Source organism: Centruroides sculpturatus, unplaced genomic scaffold (assembly GCF_000671375.1).
Source record: "Centruroides sculpturatus isolate CEXI.00-Female unplaced genomic scaffold, Cexi_2.0 scaffold1380, whole genome shotgun sequence".
NCBI classification, from domain to species: domain Eukaryota; kingdom Metazoa; phylum Arthropoda; class Arachnida; order Scorpiones; family Buthidae; genus Centruroides; species Centruroides sculpturatus.
Window position 1 is genome coordinate 126732 of NW_019385482.1, and position 24981 is coordinate 151712.

Genomic DNA, 24981 nt, shown 5'->3' on the forward strand with positions numbered 1-24981 from the left:
AACTTGTTAACTTAGCAATGAAAATGTGCAATTGAAAACTTCATAGTGAAATTTATGCAGTTTGAATGTTTAGTTCCAAATAAGGAGATAATATAGACAAACTTATAAATTTGATTGTCCAATAACTCTAAGTTGTTAAACTACAGATAGTGCTTTAAAATTTCAAAATGTTTAAACATAAGAGACTGGCCAATTTGCAATTAAAAAATTAATTTTCCTTTAGGTGGAAAATGTTAAAATTTTGAATTTTATCTCATGCAATAATAAGTATAATTCTATAAAATACCAATCTTCAACTTTGTAGATTTTCTTTTGTGTTTTAGAGGACATTATTATCACAAAGATTTACTAACTCAAAATTACTTTGACAGACTGCAAAATTTGAGTTGGCAAGAATTTCAAGTTAAGAAAGTTTGATTTATCAGCATTCTTTTTGCTTGGGGTTTATAAGTTTTGTACACATTTTCCATCAAAACTACATAAATCCAGCAATAGAATTTTGTTATAAAATTTTTTATATCTATTCCAAGAGAGCTAAAAAAGTAAAATCATATAACTTTGTTACAATTGGAAAGTTTTATTTTTTTTACAGTGAATATGTTACAATGCATTTTCAAAATATTAAAATTATCAACTAAACAGAAAACAAAATAATAAATAATTTTCATAATTAATCAAAGAATTACATATAAAAAGAATAACTTGTCTGAAAGTCACTTTGTTTTCATTTTTACAAGTTAAAAAAGAAAAAAAAAGATTAATATCTTGGTCCACTGTGGCCAGAAACAACAAGTATTTTTTTAACTTGAATAATCTTAATGAGTTTTTACTTATAATAGCTTTATGTTGGTACTGAAACCCGACATGAAAGCATTTTATTATGATTAAGTGCTAAATTGTAAATGAAAAATTCAAATTTATTAAACTGTTTTAAAACTGTACAAACATTTCAAAAGGCAGCAAAATATCAAACAAACATTTATTCATATGATTGTACCAAAACCGTTTTGTTGTAACAAGAAAACTTGGAAAAATAAAAATTCTAAATTACAACACACATTAACTATTATTGTCTTTTGTTTTCAAATTCTCTGTCAAAGAAGTAATTAACAAACTCATGCTGAAATCAGTCATCGATCTTTGTTTAGCCTTTGAAAAAAAAAACACTAACTTAATTTTTAAATATTAATAATTTCCTCTCAGATTAAAAAATACTTACTGCTTTATAATCTAAGACCATTTCCTTAAAGACAAGAAAATCTGTAAAACTGAACAGTATATCAAAAACTTCACCGTCTAAATCATTCTTGGAAGCCCTGAAAATAATATGCATATGTTGTTATCATTTCATATATTTTCAATTAAAATTAAGAAATTTTTGATAAAATAACTTAACTGCATTTGTTTTAAAAATTGTGCCATATTGAAATCTGGAATTCTTTTATTTAATTCTGTTTCGATGTACGATTCTATTAAATCTGTCTGAAATGAAACGTATTAATAAATAGTGACTGTATGATATAAATAACGCTGAGGAATACTGCTTACGTATTCTCGAAATATATCCATATATTCGAGTTTATTTTCTTCTTTATCTTCAAAACACACGTAGTATTTTTCCAGAAAGTCATTTTGTAATTTCTGAAAATCTGGTTCTAAGAAAAATGATTTAGCATTAATATTTACATCTTTATACATACAATATTGAAACAAAATATTAGTTTAGGATACACTCTACATCATCTTCCTGGTTAATATTTTTCCAATATGACATCTTAGTTCTTACTACCCAAACCTTACATATGTATCCCGCAATACAATGCTTTTCAAGCTGATCTTTATAAGGGAAAAATTTATATTTATATTTACATCAGCACAATAGAATGCCAAAAAGAATCTGCTTTCTTGCATTCAGACATTTTGAGAAGTGCCTCTTGGCCTCTTCAACTTTCTTGTCTACAACGAATTACGTTTGTAGTGAATTGTTATCCACCATAGATTTTAAAAGAATAAATATTTTTGTCTATTTTTTATAGCAAATTTCTTTATTTGCTGTATGTTACCGCTACTGTATTGTATCACAGAAAGCAATATTTTGTGGTATGGCATATTCACACAGTATAAAGCAACTATTATTAACAATAATATTACTTGTTTGGTGATCAAAAAGCAATTTTTAAGCATTTTAAAGAAAACATGATATTATTTTACTGTGTTTAGTTACACTTTAGTACAAGCTTTGTAGATTTTTAGTTGTTGTTGTTATAAATTATAACTTTTTCTGTTAAAATAATGGGAAAAGAGTTTCAGGTTACCATTTTTTGCATGAAACAACTGATTTTCAGGAACTGATTACCAACATTAAGGGATACCTGTATGTCATAAACATTAATAAAATTTGATGAAATTCTTGAAATGAAATATTTTAATATAAAAAATATCCAATCCCAGAATGACATCGTGATAATTAATTTTCTGAATTTCCTATAACAACTAAGTAGTCCAAAACAATGTTTGCCTTATCAAACAAGGCAAGTGGTCTAATTAGTTCTTAAAGGAAATTCATTAGACAAAGAATTTTACCCTATATTGTAACTTCATTTCATTAATTTACTAATAGACTATTGCTTACAATAATGTTTATTCTTCCAAATAAGAAATCAGTCTGCTCTGTCCTACAGTATAAACATTATCATAAAAAATCCTCTGAGAATTAAAGAAAATAAAGCTGCAATAAGCCATCATCTAGAATTTAAGACAAGTTCTTTGGATCAGAAAATGCATAATAGTTTGAAGAATTTTATTCATATAATAGAATGCTTTTTAAATAATTAAAAATTATGTTATATGTTGCATTGAATATCTTATCATTTCACATATAAGAACTTACTGTTACTAAAATAAGAAATTGTGGAATACTTCATAATTTTAAAATTATGCATAAGAATTAAAAACAAACTTGTTCTTCCTTAATTAAAACAACATCTTAATTACATCAAAATCAGGAAATCTTAATATATTTTTTATGGAGATTATTTACATATCATTCTTAAAATCTATACTAATATTATAAAGAGGTAAAAGTTTGTAAGTTTGGATGTAGGAGGTAATCTCCAAAACTACTCATCCAATTTCAAAAATTCTTTCACCAATATTTAGATTGGACTTCAGGGTTGACATAGGCTGTATATTATTCTGTTAAACATTCATATAAATTAAAAGATAGACATCTAGGTAAGTGTTATATTTTTGGTGTCAGCAGGTGGTGAGGGGCAAGACACGTACGTATACGAGATAGGTAACCGTGTGGCACAGTCGCGTGGTTGGCGAGGTACACAGTGCATGTATCCAAACTTGTATATTATACAGATGTCGAAATTTCCCCTTGTGGGGGAGAGGGACAAAATTAAGGCTTACTGTGAAGAACTCGGCTTCTATTATACTATTTTAGATGCGGTTTTTTGCATTTTTGATTGCATTTTAATAGGGTACGTCAGGAGAATGTACACTTAAGAAGGGATTTTTCAAAATTCCCTCCTGCGGGATACAGCTAGTTAGATATATATTTAATACCTTCTAATACACGGCCTTCATAAAAATCATTTTATAATAAATGACCTAACAATTATGAGAAAGCATTAATAAATAAATAGCATTTTGATTGTATTGTGTGTGTTGTAGAGATGTACAATTTGTCGAAATACTAAATCAATTAAAAAAGACTTACCCATAATAATTTCTTCTATGTGACCAATTGTAGTGTCAAACATCTTACATTTGGAATTGGAACTAAAATTTAAAGAATTTATAAGAAAAACAGATTTAAATTACATGGTTAACTAAAAATATTGACTAACCTTTTGCATAACCATTCTTCATTAGTATCTTTCTTATCAACTGAAAATTAAAAAAAAATGAATTAAAATTTTAAAGCTTTTCAGTTTAAACTTCTAATTTAATATTACATTATTAGCAAAGCAACACTCTAAACATCTAAAACTGTCACATTATCAAAGTAGAAAAAATTAATTTTTACAATTAGAAAAATTTTGAAGAATAAGTAAATTTAATTCCAAACTGTGGCTTGCAAGATGCATGAAGCTCTAGATCCTTACTGAGGCACTCATGTAAGTTATATATACAGAGTGCCCCGTAAGTCTGGACTCATAAGTTTATACAGAGAAAAATTCACAGTATTTAACATCATAAAGAATGTACTGTGCAAGTGTGTCAGTAAATGTGATCCATCTTGCACTCGAGGAGAGGAAATTTTCTCTTCACCAGTGTACATTATACAGTGGTGGTCACTTTGATCAGATTGTGATTGTATGTTTTTTGCTTGGATGGGTCCAGAGTTATGAGGACGCCCTGGGTCTATTTATAATGTCAATTGTAAATATCTCCTGAAATATACATAAAATTGAAAAAGTGTCTTATATGAAAATTTATTATTTTGGAGGAGCCTTTTGAACTACATAGAAATTAAGCCACCCCTTCCCCTTGTGGATGGGATAGTAACAGTAACTTTAGATTTTCAAATGGGACCATCCAAATTTTTTGCATTTTTGGATTATTTGTTGAAAAATAACAATTTATTTGTAATATTTGCAATTGACATAAATGGATTGCCATGTATAAAATACAGTTTCAATAGAGCATGCAGCTCTCATATTTCTGATAGGCAGTATATGTCTCCTGTTGTGACAAAGTTTGGCCATATATAATAACTAACATGATATTGTTTGTTTCTTCACTACTAGGTGCATAAATAGACACAAGGCATTTTTAAACATAAAAAGATATATATGTAGCAATGAAATTTAAAGAAGATTTCGGATGTAATGCCGACGGATGAGGAGCCTTGCCCGAAACGCGTATCGGCCAATAGAAGATCAATAAAGATAATGAAAAATGCTTTGTGTCTATTTATGCACTTAATAGTGAAGAAACAAACAAAAAAAAAAGGAAGACATGTTCTCGGAAATACATAACATGATATTAACAGATAACTTTTTAAAAGCACATTATTATAACAATAATATAATTATAAGATACTAGCTGTTACCCGCGACTTCGTCAGCGGAGGTTTTGCAAGCAAACCCCATTTACATCCAATATTTCAATAACCATAGTAATTGTTATATAACACCTACCGCTGAAGAGAATTGCCGAAAATCAAACGAACTATTTTCAATTTGATCAATTTTCTGAAACGTTTACAATCGTTCTATAATCGAACCAATACGCAATAACAAATTCGAATTTAAAACNGTTATTTTATGTTGAGATTATACAAAGCAGTCCACACCTGGGTCCATCTTAAATGATGAAGCATTAGTTATCTATAAGTTTCTATAGTGTTTTGTGAATAAAATTATGTTTCAAACAGCTTCTTTGCCTAATTTTATCGTGTTTCAATTGGCTTGTCTTTTTCCAACGTGAAAATTTTAACAATTCATTCAATCTGAGATTGGGTCAGTTTTACATGGACGTCCTGTGTAAATTCATTCAAATAAATGTTAATCGATAAGTTATTAGTCGAAACAATAAAATATGTAGACAATGAAAGTTAGGTCAATTTATTTGAAACATCCATAGGCTAATCAACCTAGCCTTTCGTATTTGTATTTAACATTTGCTTTTGTACTACATTTTGGGAACAACTGATAAAAAATATCAACTTCCAAATTGATTTCTTAATAAGCCAAACAATTGCCGGATTAATCGGATTAGAATAATAAAAAATCAAATGATTAATCTGGAAATCATTTGGCTTTGAGATGTTTATATATGTTGATATCTTACTGTTCATATCTGAAGTTATTTTAAACAGTAAAAATTTTATTTATAACATGTAAGAAATTCCTCATTTTTTATATTATAAAAATTCTCTTCCATTTCTTTTAAATTTTTTATAAACTTTTTCATTTTACAGTTATTTCATTGTATTTATACCTATTATACACTTATCATACCTCATCTACTAAATAGATTCTTTCAGCAATTACTGTAACGTACCATATATCAGTGTGATACAATAATTCAACTGTTTAATTTTTTTATTTTTCATTATTTTTGAAATTCAGTTGTAGAAAATTAACAAATTGCTATTGTATATCATATAAACTGACAAATTCTGTTAGCTTTAATATATGTAAATAAATAAGCTTTGATATTTGAAATATTTTATATCATTGTATTTATGACATAAAAAAGTAAAACATCTGTCAAAATTTTCTGTTTAATTGTTCATGAAACATATTATTTGGTAATGTTTACGTAACGGTTTAATGAATAACGTGACAATCTGTACAACGAGGTTTCCACGACGTTATCATAGTAAAAATTTGGCCACAATCACCCCAAGTGATGGTCTAGCATGCGCATCTCTCTCACAGCAACATCCGAGTAAGGATGTGACTATGCAGACGCGAGCAAGCAAGAATATATGGTACGAAGAGGTGATGACGTTTCACACTCTCTGTTTCTTGCTCTTGTTTATTATGACCACACAGACCAGAGTATGAAACGTCATAACCTCTTCTCGCTTACTCGCGTCTGCATAGTCGCACCCTAAGATGGCTCGCAATCTTTGTGCATCACATATACGGCAAATCCCTGTGCATTCTTCGTCTCATCTATTCAAAATTTTGATCAGTATTTTCAGAAACACGTGTTTACAACGTTACTCGTTATCGTCAAACGTAATTATGGCATGGTCTTTTTGTGCTCTCTGAACAGTAAAGGGCCTAAAACCAGAAATAAATATAAAAAAAACACCGTAATTATGACCTTTCAACGACATTTAAACATTTTTCTGTCGTTCGTAAGTGATAGAAAAAGTGTTTAAGCATATGTAAAAATCACGTGAGATGATAAAGTCAAAGTACAGATATTCGCGGGAAATATTGACACGTAACTCCCACGAATACGAAAAACCCAGTATTTACACAATGCGCAATAGATTATTTATATTTGCATTCTGTAATACTACAAATCAGCGTTTATCATTAATAATGTTCCAAATGTATCGGTTCGAGTTCAATTAAAAACGAAACTTGTTTACCTTCCGCTATCGGATCCATTTTTTTTTAATTACAGCACACTCTACCGACAAAAACTTAAATTTGAAAAGATAAAATAAATAAAAAAAAACATAAAATTTAAAGAAAAAACAAATCGTAATTAAAATCAAATAAAAATTTAAATTTGATATAATCGATGTCTAATTTTAATTAAGAAATAAAATATCGGCTATAATATAGAATTTTAATCTTAACACGCCACTACTAAAATTAATTTAACTTAAATATATTTAAATAACTTTAATGAATTATTTTATAAAGCGATTAATTTTACATTAATTTATACAAATATACTAAAATTTATATTTCTTTAATAACTTTCTTTTTTAAATTTAAGTGTCAATTACATCTTACGTAAGAGGCGCGAATTACGAATTTGAATTAAGATGGAGACTGGTGTTTCATCAAAGATTCCTTCCGTTTACAAAGTTAAATTGGAATATTCGACGTTTGACGAATTATTAACCGTTTACGACGAAGAAATACTGAAAGATGTTTATACGAGCGGCGTGGAAGCTGCTATGATCGATTATATTACGCGAACCATCGAACCGGTTGGATGGTCAGCTGTTTGGAGACCTCAAAAATATTCTGGCCTGTCACTCGATTATGACTTTATCGTTGAGGTAAGCTCCAAATTATCTAATAAATCAGAGTTTTGGTAAGCCTGATTGAGAGGCTTTTACCATAAATATGATTATTGAAAGAATTTGGCTCTTGAGAATGTTTACTTGTACACATTAATAATAATTTATTACTTTTGATTTAAGGTTGGCACACACTTGCTGATAAATATACAGCGCTGTAACGCTATATTATATGGTAAACTCGGTGCGACATTATACGAATGAAATCCTGCCTGCTGCAAATGGTTTTAACATGCTATAAGTTGTGTAGGGCTTTTGTAACATTATAGCACTATATATTATAGCTGCTAGTGTGTGCAATCTTTTAGTGTTGGTTGCTAAATGATGCCCTTTTAATAACCGTGTTTTTATCTTTTCCTTTCAAAAAGTTGTTAACGTTTCTCCGTACCTGTTTCTTGACCGGAACGTAGCGGAGACAGACGATTACCCGACGGGCTCGTCCATTCGTCGAAAAATGACCCTCGACAAAAGACGCCATCCCCGTCGAGTTGTTTCGTGTGTTGCTCTAATTGGCTTGTGGTATTTGTCGTGGTTGATAGAGTTGTCCAGTTTGTTTTTATTGTTCAGATTTCTCACCCAAACCAAAGTTTAGAAGTTTTGTATAGAAATTTTTACTGCTTGAGTGCTGGTGCTATATACCACCTATTGATACGTATGCTATCTGATGGTATGGCATACTGGCATGTTCTGGCTGAAAAGTAGCCTTGATTATAAGGATTATAGATTCCGGTGGCATGCAGTCCATGGAAGCACCGCTTTCCTTGTATTTTCTAAAATATAAATACATATTTTGCAATTATTTTCATAAACAAGTTCTTATGTTTTTGTTTCATGTCAATGTATCTATTTTAGAATTATAGTAAATAAACTGTTTATTTTTGTCATTTCCAGTATTTGTTTATAATTTTTATGGAAACACAGCTTCTATATCATCAAATGCCACTGCACGCTACTGATAGATTCAATTACAGCACACACTTGCTAATTTGGCTTCTCGGTTACCTGGCATACTCCTGATATGATTCTGTGCATTTTTGTTTCTGTGAAATTGTTAGTCGTGTCATATATTCTGATATTGTTTTTTTTTTTTTTTTTTTTATTTACTTGGGTTGAACAGTATTGCATGTCAGCACGCTGTATTATTTTGTGCACCTGCCCTAAAAAGAATTGGTACCGAAAGATAATAGGTTATGCCTTTAGACAAACTTTAGCCCAATACACATTGTAATCTGGTACCCATATGTCTTGAGTATATGAATCATTCCTGTTCTGGTTCATAGAGAAACTTTATGATTAAATAAATACAATTGGATAAATGTTAGTTGAACAATCAAAAAACAAAAACTGATAATGATGATACTCAAGATAAATATAAATTTATAGCAATAATGTAGAGATATGTATATATATCAGGATATTAGGAAATATGTCAGATTTGATTAAGCTAGAAAATTCCCAGTTTCTCAGTGGGCCAGTCCACTGAAAAATTGGAAATTTTCTAATGGTTGTTTGTTGTGTAGCCTTTCCTTATTTTATAGGTTAAATTTCACTTGAGACAAATAAACAAAATACAAGTGCTGTCTACTGTATTAAATTTTAAAAGTCTTATTCTAATTCAAACCATAAGCTGCTGTGAAATGGTTCATAGATATCAAGCTAATGGCAAACACTTGGTCTATTATTTGAAATTTTAAAATACTTGCCCCGATTTGGATATGGGCTGTCACAGAATGGCTCATACAAACTGACACTTGGCTCATCATAATGTGTATTTTGTAACTTAGAATTTGAAATAACTGATTGCAACTTGCCCTGTAGGCCCCATGAGTTTTTTGGACTTTTTCTGCTCTGTGGACACTGAGATTTTTTTTTTAAGTTATTGTAGGTTTGGGCAGGTTGACAATTGGGAGTGGCCAGGCAATATGAGGGAAGGGGACCCAACATATCTGGACAGACCGCTTCCTAAAAAATTCTGGGGTTCTTAACCTGGCAGATTTAACCTTGAATCTTTCAGGTTAAGGTGTCAGCCTACTGTTGATGCCTTAACCACCTCAGCCTTCTGGCCCTTGATATACATATATTTATAGACTAATATTTTGTATATATATTTCCAGGCCAAAAGTTGTTCCAGTCCAACACTAAGAACAACTTGGTGTTGGACTAGACAAACAAGTATAGTTTCATGTTTTCAGTTATCACAAGGAATGCCAAAAACATCTTGCATCCTAATTAGATATAGTTTGCTTATTTCATAATCATTTTCTGCATTTTTATGCTATGATTGACACATAATAGATTTTGAAAGTTTTCACTTGTAAAAAAATCATGAACCTTTAACAAATGTTTTTGTTCATACAGATTTGTCTACATTCTTATGTGCCAATGATTTCTGGCACAGATATAGAATTACAGTAATCAATATTTATCATTTAATATTCCTGAAATTGTCTTGCTGGATGTCTAATGAGACACTTTAGTGCATCCACAGTCAGCAAATAATAATGAACAGTGCTATTAGGTTTATTATTTAAAACAGTTTTTAATAATAATAAAAATATACTGAAATTTTATTTCTTTTAAAATTTTATGCTACATAAAATGTAGAATATATTTTGTTTGCTTAAATTGTTTAATATTTTTACTTTCTAAATATGGTAGAATCTACTTATAATCACTTTGGTCTCTCTTACATTGATAACTGACTGATAATCCTGGAGCTAGTAAACGTAATTACAATTAATTGAAATTCTGATTTCATTGACTCTGACATTAAAAAGACATTTTAAAACAATTAAAAAATGTACAATGTATAATTTATTAATTATGATTATAATTCAGCCAGAGTATAATTGAAATAATTAATATCAATACTTTAAACTACTATAATGTGAGGTAAATAAGTTTTCTGAAACAACAACATGTAGCATTTAAAGCACTGATTAAGACTGATAATGATAATTGATAATGATTGCACATCTCAGCCACATATTGAAATTGAGCCATAAAAGATAGCTTAAAATGTCTATTTTCCTGAAGAGGAAAACTATAACCAAAAGTCTGATTATAATAAGAAGTTTTTTGAACATATTTTATTGTATATGTTTTGGAGGTTGGTAAATGACTGATAATATATATGATAAGTTTCTTAGTATGCATATATATATAATATAACTATTTAAATATNGATTATTTTGTTGTTTATATAATATTTATTATTTAGAGCTGTATATTGTATTCTTGCTTGTTGCAATATGAATGAGGATCACTCGGAAGTTGCCGAAAAGACAGACGACTATTTATGGTTAAAGCTTTGTCAGTTACGGTCTGAAGAAATAGGAGAGAGTTCCATACAAATGCAATTAGATCGAATAACCCTGTCACAGTTACAGTCCCTTTTATTGGAAGATCACGGTAAACTATTAAATCATTATCCTATATTTTAACATAATCTAGTAAAATTAAAAATACTAATTTCTTTTTAGGTGAAACTCATTTCAATGCTTACGAACAACCATTTTTATATTTTGAAGTTCTCTTTCTCACTGCCCAGTTCGAAGCTGCAATCGAATTTCTATCTCGCATCGAACATTTAAGGTGTCACGCGGTCCATTTGGCAATAACTTTGTACGAGATGAATTTACTAGCCTTACCCACCAATATTCATGCACCATTATGTAAGAATTCAAAATAAAAATCTTAAAATTATCTTAACATAACTCTTTCCGCTATAATAGTATACTTATTACGATCATATTATTGTCATAAATAGTGTCCCAAAATAAAGCCGACAAACCGCCTATGCGTCGACTCAACTTTGCCAGATTAATCATGATGTACACAAAAAAATTCGAAATCACCGATCCCAGAGAAGCCATTCAATATTTTTATTTTCTTAGGTAACTATTTCAGAAATAATAAAATAAAAAAAATGTTTTGATTTCATTTTAAAATAATTTCTATATTAGAAACATTCGAGGCATAAAAGAAGAAAATCTCTTCATATCCTGTGTGAGTGAATTAGCTCAGGAGACAAATGAAGTAAGAATTTATTAATTTATGCTATAATTTATGATATTTTTGAGATACAAATTGCAAAATTTTAGTATTGTTATTATATTAGATTAATAGTAAATATATTTTTGTGTTTATTAGTTCGAAATGCTACTTGGAAAGATGGAACCAGATGGATGCCGAAAGGTAAGAAGTAAATTTAATATTTTTAAATAATCTTTTTCATTAATGATCTAACACAAGATTAAATGCAAAAGATCATTATTTTAATCTGAATTAATTGTATAATTTTAATTGATGTTTAAAAAGGTTGAAATTGAATAACCAGTAAACAATAATTATTACTGATCATTCAATTTAATTTTTTTATAAATCAGTTAATGCTTATTTATGCTATGTTGAATATCTGTCAGAATTAATTTTGATAAAATAATAATGTAAAATGCAATGCTATGTAATTTCAAAATAAATTTACTTATTAGAGATAAAATTGTTCAGCTTTGAATAATCTCAATAAATCATTGTTTATTGTTAATTCTTTTTTATCTTTCAATTACTTATAATTAAACANTATATATAGAAGTTTAAAACATGCTAAGTAAGATATACTATTATACTATTTACATAACAATAAACTATACATTTCTAAAGGCTTTGATAAATGGATTTTAATCTGACAATCTATGTTAATGTACAGTTTAATTTTTTTCTTTATTCAGTTTTTTGAAATAAAATGAGTAGTAAAACTGGTTTGTTTTATTCTGTTCATTTTTGATTTATTAGATAAATTTGTTTTAAAATGTCTTTAATTTTTTTAAACATAACTAATTATAGAAAATAATATATATGGTATTTAAAAATTTATCATTTTAAATAATAAATCTATTAGCTAGTAATTAATTATAATAAAAGTATATCAAGATAAAAATGAACAAATGTAAAAAGGATATTAAAATAATTAATATAAATAGTTTGTCAAATAAATATAGTTCTAACAATAGAAAGTTGCAGATATCTTTATTTACCAAATTTTCTTAATATGGTATTTATAAAAACTACTTAACAATTTAAACAAATTTTGCACTTTTATTTTAATAAAATAATCTTTCTTTCTCTAAATGATTTGAGAAAGGATTATTCTATTAAACATTGGTCTTTCTCTATGATAAACTCTCAAAGATAAATCATTCACTGTATCAAGAGTTCATTATGTATAACTAATAACAAGAAGTAACAAAACTATTTGCTTTGTCAATAATCTGATGTATCAGATGGTCACTATATAAGAGTCCACTGTAATGCAATGTTTTATTTATTAGGAATGTAAAAGTTTTTAAGTTAACAATAGAACCAGTTGTTGGCTGAGGCAGTTAAGGCATCCATACATTGCTCTAGAGATCTGTGATCGAATCTGAGTGGGCAAAGAACCCCAGGAATTTTTCATGAATGGTCTATACTGGATGTCTATCTCCTTCCTTCACAACCAGCTGCTCTAGTTTGATCCTGCCCAAAACCATGACAGAAATGATAAAAATGCCCTCTTAATGCCCACAGGGTATAGTCAAAACTTTAACATTATATATGTTTAAAAATTATCTATTTTCATTACATTTAATTTAATAAAGAAAAAACTGGAAAAATAAATTTTTTATATATAGTCTTTAATTAAAATTTTCCATATTAGTGTTTTTAAGTAAATTGCAAGTTCTCATAAATAAAGAATAGTAGCTTATGTATATAGTACCAGACAAGGACTTTTTATAATTATTTTCAAAAATTTGGCAAATAAAAACGACAAACACCAGATAATTTGAAAAATAAACAAACAAATTAAATTTGAACAGAAGCAGAATGTGAGGGAGACATTCAGAAAGTACAAGAGAGCTACAGAAGAACATTAATGAGAATTACTGTGTTCTCTAATGTTCTAGTAAGTAATATTAGAAAATGATTAATTAAATGAAAAGGTTCTAAAAATTAGAGTGAATGTTTATTTTTTTTTAACATGAATTATAAGGAATTGAAAAATTTTTATTCTATTTTAGTAAGTAAAGAAGTAGGAAAAAGGATATCAAAAACAATTTTTTAAAATTAATTTAACAATTCAGTTTAAATTTAATGTTTCTATTTAGTTAAATTGTTTTATTTATAAAAAACTAATACAAGTACATGGCCAGCATTATTCACATTTAATAAATATAAAATATAAATTTGACTTTACAAAGATAAAATGGCGAAAAGGAAGGACAAAATGCAAAGTTTTATCTTTGTAAAGTCGAATTTATATTTTATATTAAATGTTTTATTTATGTTTTTGTAATGCAGTATAGTTGAATTTTTATTATTCTGTACAAGTTACGATTAAATTATCTTAACATAAATATTTATTATCATTTCTTATTGTTTAATTTAATCAAAAAATAGCATTTCTATAACAGATATAAATCTGTAACAGATGTTACTGATCCTTGAAGGTTAGAAACTACATTTTTATTTTAATACTTTAAGTCTTGGAGTGATTAATATCTTGTATCAGATGACTGGATGCTCAAGGTTAAGGCATTAGTCTATTGCTCTAGGGCATCCAGGATTGAATCAGGTTGAGCAAACTCTCCTGGAATTTCTTGAATGATTCATCTGAGATATATTGAGCTCTGCTGCTCCTCATGTGGCCAACCCCATTGTGGGCCTGACTGAACCCATGATAAATACGAGAGCTTATTAAAAACCTGTTAGTTCATTAATTGTTTCTTAAAAAGTTTATTTGCTCTATCTAAAATTAATTTTCTTATACAATTTACTTCAATTTTCTTAAACAAAATAGGTGAAAGATGTCAGTTTGCAAAAATTAGAAGCAGAAGTTAAAATTTTGAGTGCTTTGAATAGTTCGAAAGAAGAAATTTCCAATTTAAATTGCATTCCAGAATTAGAAAATTTAATAAAATTAAAAAACTTTGTTGATGTCCCATTAATAGAACTTTATCCAATAAGCGAAGGAGATGATGATGAATTATACCTTAAAACTGCTATTGCTATCGAACATGTAAGGTAATTATTTATTTAAACTTTATACTAAATAATAATTAATATAAAACATGGAGATTTTATTAAAGTATCTTATTCCTTATTTAGATTTTTTTATAAATATATATGGAGACCTTGGGATGATGATGATGATGATTATAAATTTGTTGAAAAGTATTTAAAAACAAGATTGAAGTTGTAAGTTGTAAAAAAAATTTATTATTAACAATTTTATGATGATAAACAAATATACATGCTCTAAGATTATATTTTTATTATTAGAAAATAAAAACTTCAATTTTATTTAAACTTTTTAAATATCATAAAAAAAATATTAAAATATTAAATTACTTTTCATAATAAATATCAGGAAATGAATATTCAGTTAAAATAAATAGGTAATAATTTAATATTCTTATAAAAATAATGCAAATTAATATGATTATTTAAAATTAAAATTTTTTTTCTTTATTTTAATTAGTTTTTTTGATGTAAAAAATAAAGTTGTAACAGAAGATGTTATTGAAAGTGCAAATGAAATTTTAACTGAAGGATTTGAGATTAAACAAAAACTAGAAAACTTAAGAAATAACATGAATGTTAGTGATTCAGAATCCGAACTTAGAGAAGAGGATGTCGTAGAAACTTTACAACTCCAAACAAAATTTGAAGAATTGCAGAAAAAAATGGAAATGCTTGAAAATCCTATAATCAGGTATTTATAATATGATGGAAAAGTTAATTTTATAAAGCTAATAAATTAATATAAGAATAAAAATTATAGAAAATTCATATCTATATTAATTTTCCAGATAGATCTGTTAGACATTAATATCCTAATTTCTCATTTTTTGGAAATTTCTGTGTATCAGATAAAAAGTTTATGGTTTGATGTGAGTGTAATCATAAACTTTTTTCTTTAAAGATTTAATTGATGAACATGATTTCAACACAGTAGTAGAATATCCTGTCATGCCTTTAACTGAGGATTTTGGATAGGAGTCATTATTTATTGTTTAATTTTGACCCATATTTAACACTTTCATATTTAGTTTTATTCCCTGATAGATAAATTAAAAACTAAATATCAGTGTTGAAAATGAGTCTAGATTAAACAATAAATAATGACTTTTATTTTCAATTTTCAATGAAAGGCAATGGTGACTTTGGATATTCTAACATTATACAGTACTCCACTTCTACATATAGCCTGTACATATAAATCTAATCCTTGATTTACATAGTAGGTTGATCCCATATAAATTAAGACTAGCATTTATATGGAAAATGGATAGAGACTTTTCATTTTTTTATTAATTGATATAAAATGAATGATTTAATTTTATATTTATTATATATCATTTTTATTTGAATGTAAAAATTATTTTATTTATCTTCTTTGCTGTTGATAACACAATTTTTTTTCTACTTTTAAGTTAAAAATCTTATGTTGTGTCATATCCATTACTAACTACTTCAGTCTTAATTTGTTTACCAGAGATGTTGCTGGTTATCAAAGTTTATTTAATTCTTAAATTCTTTATAAATTTCTCACATTGGGAAATTTATAAATAAAATATGAAGAATTTATAAGGAAGTATCGTTAATGTAGATGGTAAAAAGTTGTAATATAGTAATACAAAACAGAGAATCCCATCTCAGAACAAATAAATTGAGAGTAATTGTGGTGCAACTGCAATGCCATAATAACAGAGATAAGCACTTCAATTTTATCAAATACTTAATTTTAAAAGAAAATACAGAAAAATATTTTAAAGTATTGTGTTAAATTAAAATTTTATAGTGTAAAAAGTAATGACCATATTAAACAGAGATAATGGAATTGAATTAGTGTGTAAACCAAGTATTAGATGCATATGTATACATACGTATCATGATAATTCATAATTGCCAACATATAATGTAATTTTATAACATTTTGAACTATTATTATAATCTATGTTGTGACAAAGTATTATTTTCAAATTGAAACAGCATTCAGCAGATATCATGCTTTATGACTGTAAAAATTAATATGTTGTATATTCTTTGATACAAATGGATGAGCATAACCAATCTAATTTTTTTAAATATCTGTAACAAATGTTAAATAATTGATATTCCATGATATCAATATCCAATATTCATTGCAGATACTTTTGATATTGTAGTATCTAATGTCATTTTTCATTAATTTTAGGTTTTACTTAACAATGTAAATGATTTTATTTATTAATTCCTTGGCTATTAAACTTTAATATAATTGTTAATTAAGTAGCTAACAATTATTTTAAATTTTCTCAAAATATTTGTTATTTCTCAATATTTGTGTTTTTAAAAATGGAAACTTGTGGTAGAATAGAAGCACATTAAATTGTAAACAACTTGCCTATGAAAAAAAGAAACCACTTACATTCATTCTAGTAACATCAGTGCAAGTCATTTATTTTTATAGAAAAACTATAAACTATACAAACTACATACAAACCTTGATATAGCATCCTGCTAAAAGCACCACCTTGTAACATGCCAATGAATACTTGTGAACAAATCTTCCCTGTAAATAGTGAACAGAGAACCCTTCAATATCTGTGAATTACTAAATATATAATTTTACATTGCAAATGGCATTAAAAGTTTGAAATTCACTTGATTTGAGGTTAACAAACTCAAAATTGTTTGTAGATCTCATTACCATACATAGTTTAATTATTTTATCTTCAATTTAGTGCCAGATTCAGAGGCAAACATGAGGTTTGGGTGTATTTTAAGTGAATATAATGGAATTTAAAAATGAAATGAAACTGTTTCTTAAGATATTTTCTCATAAATCATAAATGTAAGATTAGGAGAGAGAATTTTTTATTTCAATGCTAAATTATGTAACATTAGATTTATTATCTGTTACAGATAACTTTTGTCAATAAACAAATATACTTTTAAAAATTTATATTTTATTATAAAAAAATTTATATTTTAAATTTCATGTTTGCTAAAATTAAAAATAAAAATCCAATCACAGATTGGAACTATCTGTCCTTCTATTTTCTTCTGACAGATTATAGCTCCCACAGATTCTTTTAATTAAACATACTAAATTTGTGCAAACATAAATTTTAATTAAGGACAAAACAAAGAGTTTTGTTTTTTGTTTAGTATCAGTCTCTTCCAAGTAGGATCTAAGGAGTGTATCCCTAAATCTTTACTAAATTATATGATATGTATGGTTTGTACCAGAGTCTACATGTTGTAGTTTTATTTGTTTATTGAAAATTGACTACTACATAAATAGAGAACTGTTGACAAATATTTACTTAAAAACTTTACAATTAATCAATTTTAGAAATGTTCATTATAAATGAATATCTACTTATTTAACAAATGAGTCCTTTCATAGCTAATGTTACACAGTGTCTTCAATTTTCATTTGAAAATAGAAAATCACTTTTTGGTTTTTAAATTCTTTGATATTCTAAAGTTTAAATGCTACAAAAAATATTTTGATTGTAAATTTAAATTATTTAAAATGTAACATTTTAAGTAAATTTATTACTGATAAAAAAAAAGTTGCAAAATTAAAATCCTTTGACATTTTGATTGAAAAAATTTTTAATTTTTATGTTTTACTGAAAGCAGATCAATAAGAGTATAATTATATGTCATATATTTGATTTTAATTATCTCCAAATATTATTTATATTGCATAATTGGAAATTATAGATTTATTATATTACTTCTGATGTTTTTCTTACAATATTAAATTTTTCTCTAAATTAACAATATAAATATTTACAAATAATTGGATTTGTCTTTGCTTTGTAATTAGATTGCTATTGTTTTTGACTTTATCAATTCATTGGATGGTCCGTACATACAGATATACTGTTTTATATGTTTTTTCATTTAATTTAAGCATTTTTATCAACTTCTGCTGTTGTTTTTCTAAACAGAACTTCAAACTCTGATATAATTAAAGTTATATTTATATACAGTAACTTAATTAAAGAGATTCCAACAATTGAATAAACTAGCTATAAAAAATACCACTAAAATTAATTTAGTTTTATTTTTTATTTTCACTGTATCATTTTATTATTTGTTCTTGTTTATTTCGTTCTTCATATTTTATAAATTGGCAATATTAATAATTATTTATACAGTAGAATCTACTTAATTGTTATTTTCTCATAATAGTTTACTTTGCTGGCATTCTTTACTTCAATTATACCATATCTGTTTTTAAAGACTATATAGATAAACAATACCCTGATGAATTACATATTTAATTAATAATAATAATAATTATAATATATAAATCTTCAATTTATACTGTATATTTTTAAAATTATTTTAATATGTGCTTTTAATGTAAGAATCAATAAAACCAGAATTTCTACTAATTGTAGTCTAGTTTATTTATTCCTGTGTTTAATATTAATGTTACTTGGTTATTCAAACAAGTCTCAAAGTTATTACATTAAGTAGATTTTAAAGTACTAGTTAAGACTGATAATGATTGCATTTTATCAACCACATATTGAGTCTGATAATATGAAAAGATGGCTTAAAAATACTTATCATCATCTTTGTATAAATGAAATTTTTACAGTACATTTTAGCTTAAATGTTTTGGAAGTTACTAATTTTGATCACGTTAAATGACTGATGATGATATCCATAATTACAGTAAGCAGAATTTATTGTATATTTAACTTAACTTCTTAATATTATAAATACTTTATTTTTCCTTCATGTGGACATGAGTTTTATTGCACAACTTAATATGACAACTTGATAGTTTTTAATCTACTTAATCATAGTACTTAATTGAGACTTGTATTTACACTTTATACTTAGATATCAATGTTTTATTCATAAATTAAATACATTTTATTATCTAAGAAACTGAATTTAATCATTTAGTTTTAATGATGAATCATATAGAAATGATCTCATATTCACAATGAATAAAAAACATAATGAAATGAATAAACTCAAATTAAACAAAAAAATTACTGTGTTGTTATAAACTAAGATTTCAATGAACTTCAATACTATGCTAAAAAAAAGTACAGTATAAAAGAATATCTTTATTCAAATATTATAAATTAAATAGAGAAATGCATTTTAAGTAAGTAAAATGTCTAAAAATTAATAATTATTTTAAAATATCAAATAATTTTATATGTATTTATTCATGATGTATAAGTATAAATTATTCATTCATAATTATGTTACATATAGAATACAATGATAAAACAGTTCTTAAATATAAGAAAATAGAAGTTTATTATTTTATTCATCTTTTTTTTATTTTTTAATTTATTTAGAATATAAATAATATTTGCATTTTAAATAATAAAATGTAGAACCATTATTTAATATATAATAGTTTCTTTGGTCAACTCTTTTTCCTAAAATAGAAATAAAAATTATTGTTTGGATAAATTAACAATTGTGTATTTATGAAAGTTTATTTTTTAACTTTTATCTATTTTTCTACTAAATTGTACTATTTACTTCTTAGTTTTAAAATTTTATTTTCATTAAATACATTAAAATCAGACTTGTGTGACTATATTTAGTTGAATAAGAATAATTTGATATTTAAGTAGATGTAACAATCAAATGGTTAAATAAATAACTGATGCAAAAAGTAATTAAATGTATCAATCTATGTATATCTATGGTTAACTGTTATATACAGTTATATAACTGTATAACTACATATGTTTTTTAACTATATATTCTTAAAAAAAGAAAGCTTAGATGAAGTAGTATGTTTAACATTTGGGTTCTAGATCATTGTTTTTAATAACTGATTAACAAGTCAGTTTAAATAATATGATTAATATTTTGAGGGATAATATTACAAGACCTGTTAATAGATAGGATAATTGGGTATAGTTAATTTAACAGATTAGAATATTTGGTATGTTACCAAAGGATATGGGTTCAGATCATAATCAAAGAACAGTTATACAATATAATTGGTCTTGAATATAATTTAAACCTCTAAATAAAAAAAAATTACACTAATACATTTTTATTTTTTGAAAATATAAAAATTAATAAACAACAGAAGACATTTTTAAAGAATTTGAAAATAGAAAAAGTGAAATTTTTTAATTTCAATTTTGATATGGTTTAATCTATTAGACTCAATTAAATATTTATTTTAATTTTTGATTTGTGTAATTATTAATTTATGTAAATGTATGATTATTAATTAATCATAAAATACTTTTTAGGACATTAGTAATAAAAAAAGATTTATATCAAAAAACTTACATAGAAAATCAAGATCAAGTTGATCCTGTTACACATGTAGTTGGCGAAAAATTTGATAAGACATCACTTCAGGTGATTTCTTTTTACATTTTAAAATTATATGATTAGATTTTATTACTTTATAAATATATTTTAATTTGAATTATATAAATAATAAATTTTTTCCAGAATTTACCAGTTGATTCTTCTACAATATTAGAATTTCATCATTGTCTTCCTTCTGCAATTGCTAATAGTCATTCTGGAGATCATATTTTAATTCTACCTGGAAATTACAAATGCAAAGGATTAGGTTGGTTTGACGAAAGCATCACAATTGAAGGTAAAAATATTTTTTAATTTTTAAAATTGTATTATTTATATTATTAATTTAAACTAATTTATTGGATTATTAAAGGTCTTGGGAAAAAAGAGGACATAGTTTTGGAAGGAGTGGATAATGGGACTATATTTATAAATGTTGCTGCTCCAGTAGTGTCTCTTTCCAATTTGACTATTCTATCAAGAGAAAAAGTTATGAGCATTATAGTTGTTCACAGCGGACAGTTGAAGCTATTTGATTGTATAATAGATGGAAGTAAAGCTAAAAATTGTTTAAACATCTTATCTAGAGCTCAAACTATTGCTACAGATTGCATATTTAAAAATTCTAATGTATGAATAAAATTTTTTTTTCTCTAAAGTGAATATATACTATGAAAATAAACTGTAAACTTTATTTTTTTTTTAGGATGATGGCATACAGATTAACTGTAGTACAACTTTAATACTTCAGAAATGTACAGTAAAAGAATGTGGACAAAGTGGAATAAAAATTGATGGGGAAGATGTAACTGATTCAGCAACTAACACTATTTTCTCATTAGAAGAAACAATTATAAGCAAAAACAGTGGATATGGAATAACTATAAATAACTTACTTGGAAATGCTCCTCCTAAAAATGAAGACAGTGATGATTATTTACCACTGTTGCAAAGGTAAATTTTAAATGAGTTAAATTAATTAAATCAAAGTTTTATTCAACTACTAAAAACTGGAAATATATTAATAAATACTCTACATATATGCTGGATATTGGTTATACGTACAGTATTTACAAATTTTTGTTTTCACAAATCGTGATATTTATTAGTGGTTGTCTCTCTATGTATACAGTATTTTGAATTATATATACTAAGTGACATTCTATCGAAATTAAAGTGAACAGTATTTAATTAAATTACAACAAAGGCAAAGTAGCTTTATACAAATTCAAAATATTTATTTTGCATTTTAAATAAAATAAAATATTACTATTTAATTTTTAAATAAATATGCTGTAAAGAAGAGAATGAAGTATTGGTAAATTTATGACCTGAAGCAGATAATCAATTCAACAAATTATACTTAAAAAAGTATTGATTTTTTATTTATATGACAAAGCCATATTTTTTAATATACTTTTGAAATAGAAGAATAGAAAAAATTGATAGTTAAGAAATTAAATTTTAGTTGGGAAAAATAAGAGACTGAGCTAATAAGGATGTATTTAACATCTATATTAAGCTAAACAGAAGATGAAGATTCTGCTTCATTAATAAATTATAATGTATTATCTGTAGCAGGATGTCAATAGATTATTATATAGATTAAATGCTTATTATCACAATATTTTCAATAAAAATAAACACATTATGAAATGAAAGTATTTTAATGAAAAAATAATAAAATTAGTTTCTATAAAAATACAATTTAATATGAAAATAATTTTTGTTATTATATTTCTATTAATGAAACTAATAATGAGGACAGAATGTCTCATAAATTTTTTCCTTTTAAATTTGATTTCTGAAATAAGTTTAATTCTAATATTCTTGTGTACAGTTAAAAAGTTGTTAGACTTTTTAAGTGAATATTTCAAAACAAATTGGTCTTTGCAAAAAGCTATAAATTGTCTTTTTTTATGAAACATGATCTAATTTATAAATCTAATATTAACAAAATAGGATAATAAGATTATAATTGGTCAAAAGCAGTAAAAATATAAATACTGTTATCATTATATCTAATCTGGCAGACTTTATATATATATTATAAACAATTCACGAGCAATCCATAGTCCATAATGCCCGTGCTTTTACAATTTAATTTTATTTTCTGTTGTATGCCATTATTCAAACCTAATTTATGACAAAGAACCTACAGTTTAATCTTGACCAGTAAAAAAAAATGAGAATAAACTATATATTACTAGTTTGCATGGAATTAGCATACATTATTTTAGTACCTAGGCCTAGTCTACTAGTGGTTAATGAATATGTTGGTACTGTACTAACTTGTAAGCAGGCTTAAAGCTTGTAACTTCATAAGAAAAAATGTGTCCCGCATGCAGAAAAGGTTTTGCATCACTATTATAAACTATCAATGTTCCTCCATTATATGAAATATTTTTAAACATTCGTAGCAAATCTTTTGGCATTTTTAGGTAAGAAGAAACTATCATAATGTATTATATGATTATACCATATGTGAATGGTTAAGATTATAGGCAAGATTACATGTTAATATGTAAATATTCACAACAAATCTGTCTACACTTTTCCAACTTTGAAAATTGCCATAGAAAGTCATCAAAATAATTTGCAATAAAGATAATTATAGGAATTGATTATAAATTAGTATTGTTTTTAAACTTATGGTGTTTTTTCTTTATTATAATACTATGAATTGTTCTCAAGAAACGTATAAAGTATTTAACAAACTGAAATTGTAATGAATAAAAGCTAATCTTTATTCATTGTAGCAATCATTTATAAATCTGCATAAACTTAAACTTAATATATTAAACAGAGAAAAAAAGGAATATTTACAATTTAAATATATCCTATTTAAAATTTTAATATTGCCTATAAGAATCATTAACTATTCTAAATTGGAAATTACATATTATCATCAAATACTAGATGCAATACAGTATACTATGGCATTAAGGCCAAATAAAAATATAATTTTGTTGTATTTTAGTTTTAAAACCATTCATAGCAATATATTGTTAATGGCCATGCTTTAACAATAATGCCATTGTTAATATGTTGTTATATAAATGTTCATTTCTGATTGCTAGAAACTGTAGTGTTTCTCTTAATTTTTAATGAAATATAATTTTATATTATTGATTATACTTTAAATAACTTTTGAATTTTGAAGAATTGCTATATAATTTCTTATTTTTCAGCATTAAATGGTTAACAACATTAATAGAAAAAAGTGAAATAATAGAAAACAGCTTGGGTACAGTTATACTGTGTAACATGCAACATCCTACTTACGAATTAATACTGAGTGACAGAAGTCCGGGTCCCTCTTCCGATGACATCGTTTCGACTATGGCCTGGCCTCTAGATTCTTCCGGCTCCAGTGAAGAAGTATTCAATTCTTAATTACTTAATTCTTGTTTTAGTACACTTTCATGCTTAATGCTTCAAAATAGCAGAAATATTCTTATGAAATTGTTATCTAACATGTAAAATTGCTACCGGTATGTATTTTAGAATTAACAGATTTCTTTATATTTGCAAAGTTTACAATTTTATACAAATTATAATTTAAAAAAATATATATGTATATTTTTAGGTTGGTTTGACGAAAGCATCACAATTGAAGGTAAAAATATTTTTTAATTTTTAAAATTGTATTATTTATATTATTAATTTAAACTAATTTATTGGATTATTAAAGGTCTTGGGAAAAAAGAGGACATAGTTTTGGAAGGAGTGGATAATGGGACTANAAAAAACGAATTTTATAATATATATAGCTTTAAATTAACTCGATAAATCAGTTTTAATCACATCTAATCCACTTAACCGAGATAAATAGAAGAGAAAAAGTGCATTCATTAGCATAAATCAACGTAACATGTGATATATTTTTAAAAACCATT

The 24981-nt window shown here is 25.9% G+C and overlaps 3 protein-coding genes across 6 annotated transcripts in view; 2 read left to right on the plus strand and 1 right to left on the minus strand.

Annotated features, from left to right (window-relative positions):
- LOC111639388 (nuclear pore complex protein Nup93-like) overlaps window positions 1–11974 on the plus strand; it is a 66929-nt gene extending 54955 nt beyond the window's left edge. For all 3 annotated transcript variants that reach the window (XM_023385263.1, XM_023385262.1, XM_023385264.1), the window contains exons 13-17: window positions 10953–11143; window positions 11215–11406; window positions 11502–11628; window positions 11698–11770; window positions 11885–11974. In XM_023385263.1, the coding sequence (XP_023241031.1) occupies window positions 10953–11143; window positions 11215–11406; window positions 11502–11628; window positions 11698–11770; window positions 11885–11959 (658 nt within the window). In that variant the 3' untranslated portion in view covers window positions 11960–11974. The remainder of the gene's footprint in view (window positions 1–10952; window positions 11144–11214; window positions 11407–11501; window positions 11629–11697; window positions 11771–11884) is intronic.
- Window positions 703–17326, minus strand: LOC111639392 (ADP-ribosylation factor-like protein 2-binding protein). Of its 2 annotated transcripts, none has more exons than XM_023385267.1 (7): window positions 17256–17326; window positions 3858–3897; window positions 3728–3789; window positions 1549–1655; window positions 1397–1482; window positions 1220–1316; window positions 703–1149 (listed from the first exon to the last, which is right to left on the minus strand). In XM_023385267.1, the coding sequence occupies exons 1-7, from the start codon at window positions 17293–17295 to the stop codon at window positions 1060–1062; spliced, it is 522 nt and encodes a 173-aa protein (XP_023241035.1). In that variant the 5' UTR covers window positions 17296–17326; the 3' UTR covers window positions 703–1059. The 2 variants fall into 2 exon arrangements, with proteins under 2 accessions (XP_023241035.1, XP_023241036.1); XM_023385268.1 differs by lacking the exon at window positions 17256–17326 and adding an exon at window positions 7067–7120.
- On the plus strand, window positions 7429–24610 carry LOC111639390 (SHC SH2 domain-binding protein 1-like). The gene is made up of 9 exons (XM_023385265.1): window positions 7429–7711; window positions 14568–14791; window positions 14876–14965; window positions 15249–15482; window positions 21019–21130; window positions 21227–21380; window positions 21456–21712; window positions 21789–22036; window positions 24274–24610. The coding sequence occupies exons 1-9, from the start codon at window positions 7472–7474 to the stop codon at window positions 24476–24478; spliced, it is 1764 nt and encodes a 587-aa protein (XP_023241033.1). The 5' UTR covers window positions 7429–7471; the 3' UTR covers window positions 24479–24610.
- The last annotated feature ends 371 nt before the right edge of the window (window positions 24611–24981 follow it).

Bases quoted from the DNA above. Each gene is read 5' to 3' on its own strand.
- LOC111639390 (XM_023385265.1), top strand. From the start codon at position 7,472: ATGGAGACTGGTGTTTCATCAAAGATTCCTTCCGTTTACAAAGTTAAA. The intron at 21,131-21,226 runs GTGATTTCTTTT...AATTTTTTCCAG, and splicing joins TTGATAAGACATCACTTCAG to AATTTACCAGTTGATTCTTC. The intron at 21,381-21,455 runs GTAAAAATATTT...GGATTATTAAAG, and splicing joins CGAAAGCATCACAATTGAAG to GTCTTGGGAAAAAAGAGGAC.
- LOC111639392 (XM_023385267.1), bottom strand. From the start codon at position 17,295: ATGTTACAAGGTGGTGCTTTTAGCAGGATGCTATATCAAG. The intron at 3,898-17,255 runs GTTTGTATGTAG...TTTAATTTTCAG, and splicing joins TAGCAGGATGCTATATCAAG to TTGATAAGAAAGATACTAAT. The intron at 1,317-1,396 runs GTTAAGTTATTT...TATTATTTTCAG, and splicing joins CAATTTTTAAAACAAATGCA to GGCTTCCAAGAATGATTTAG.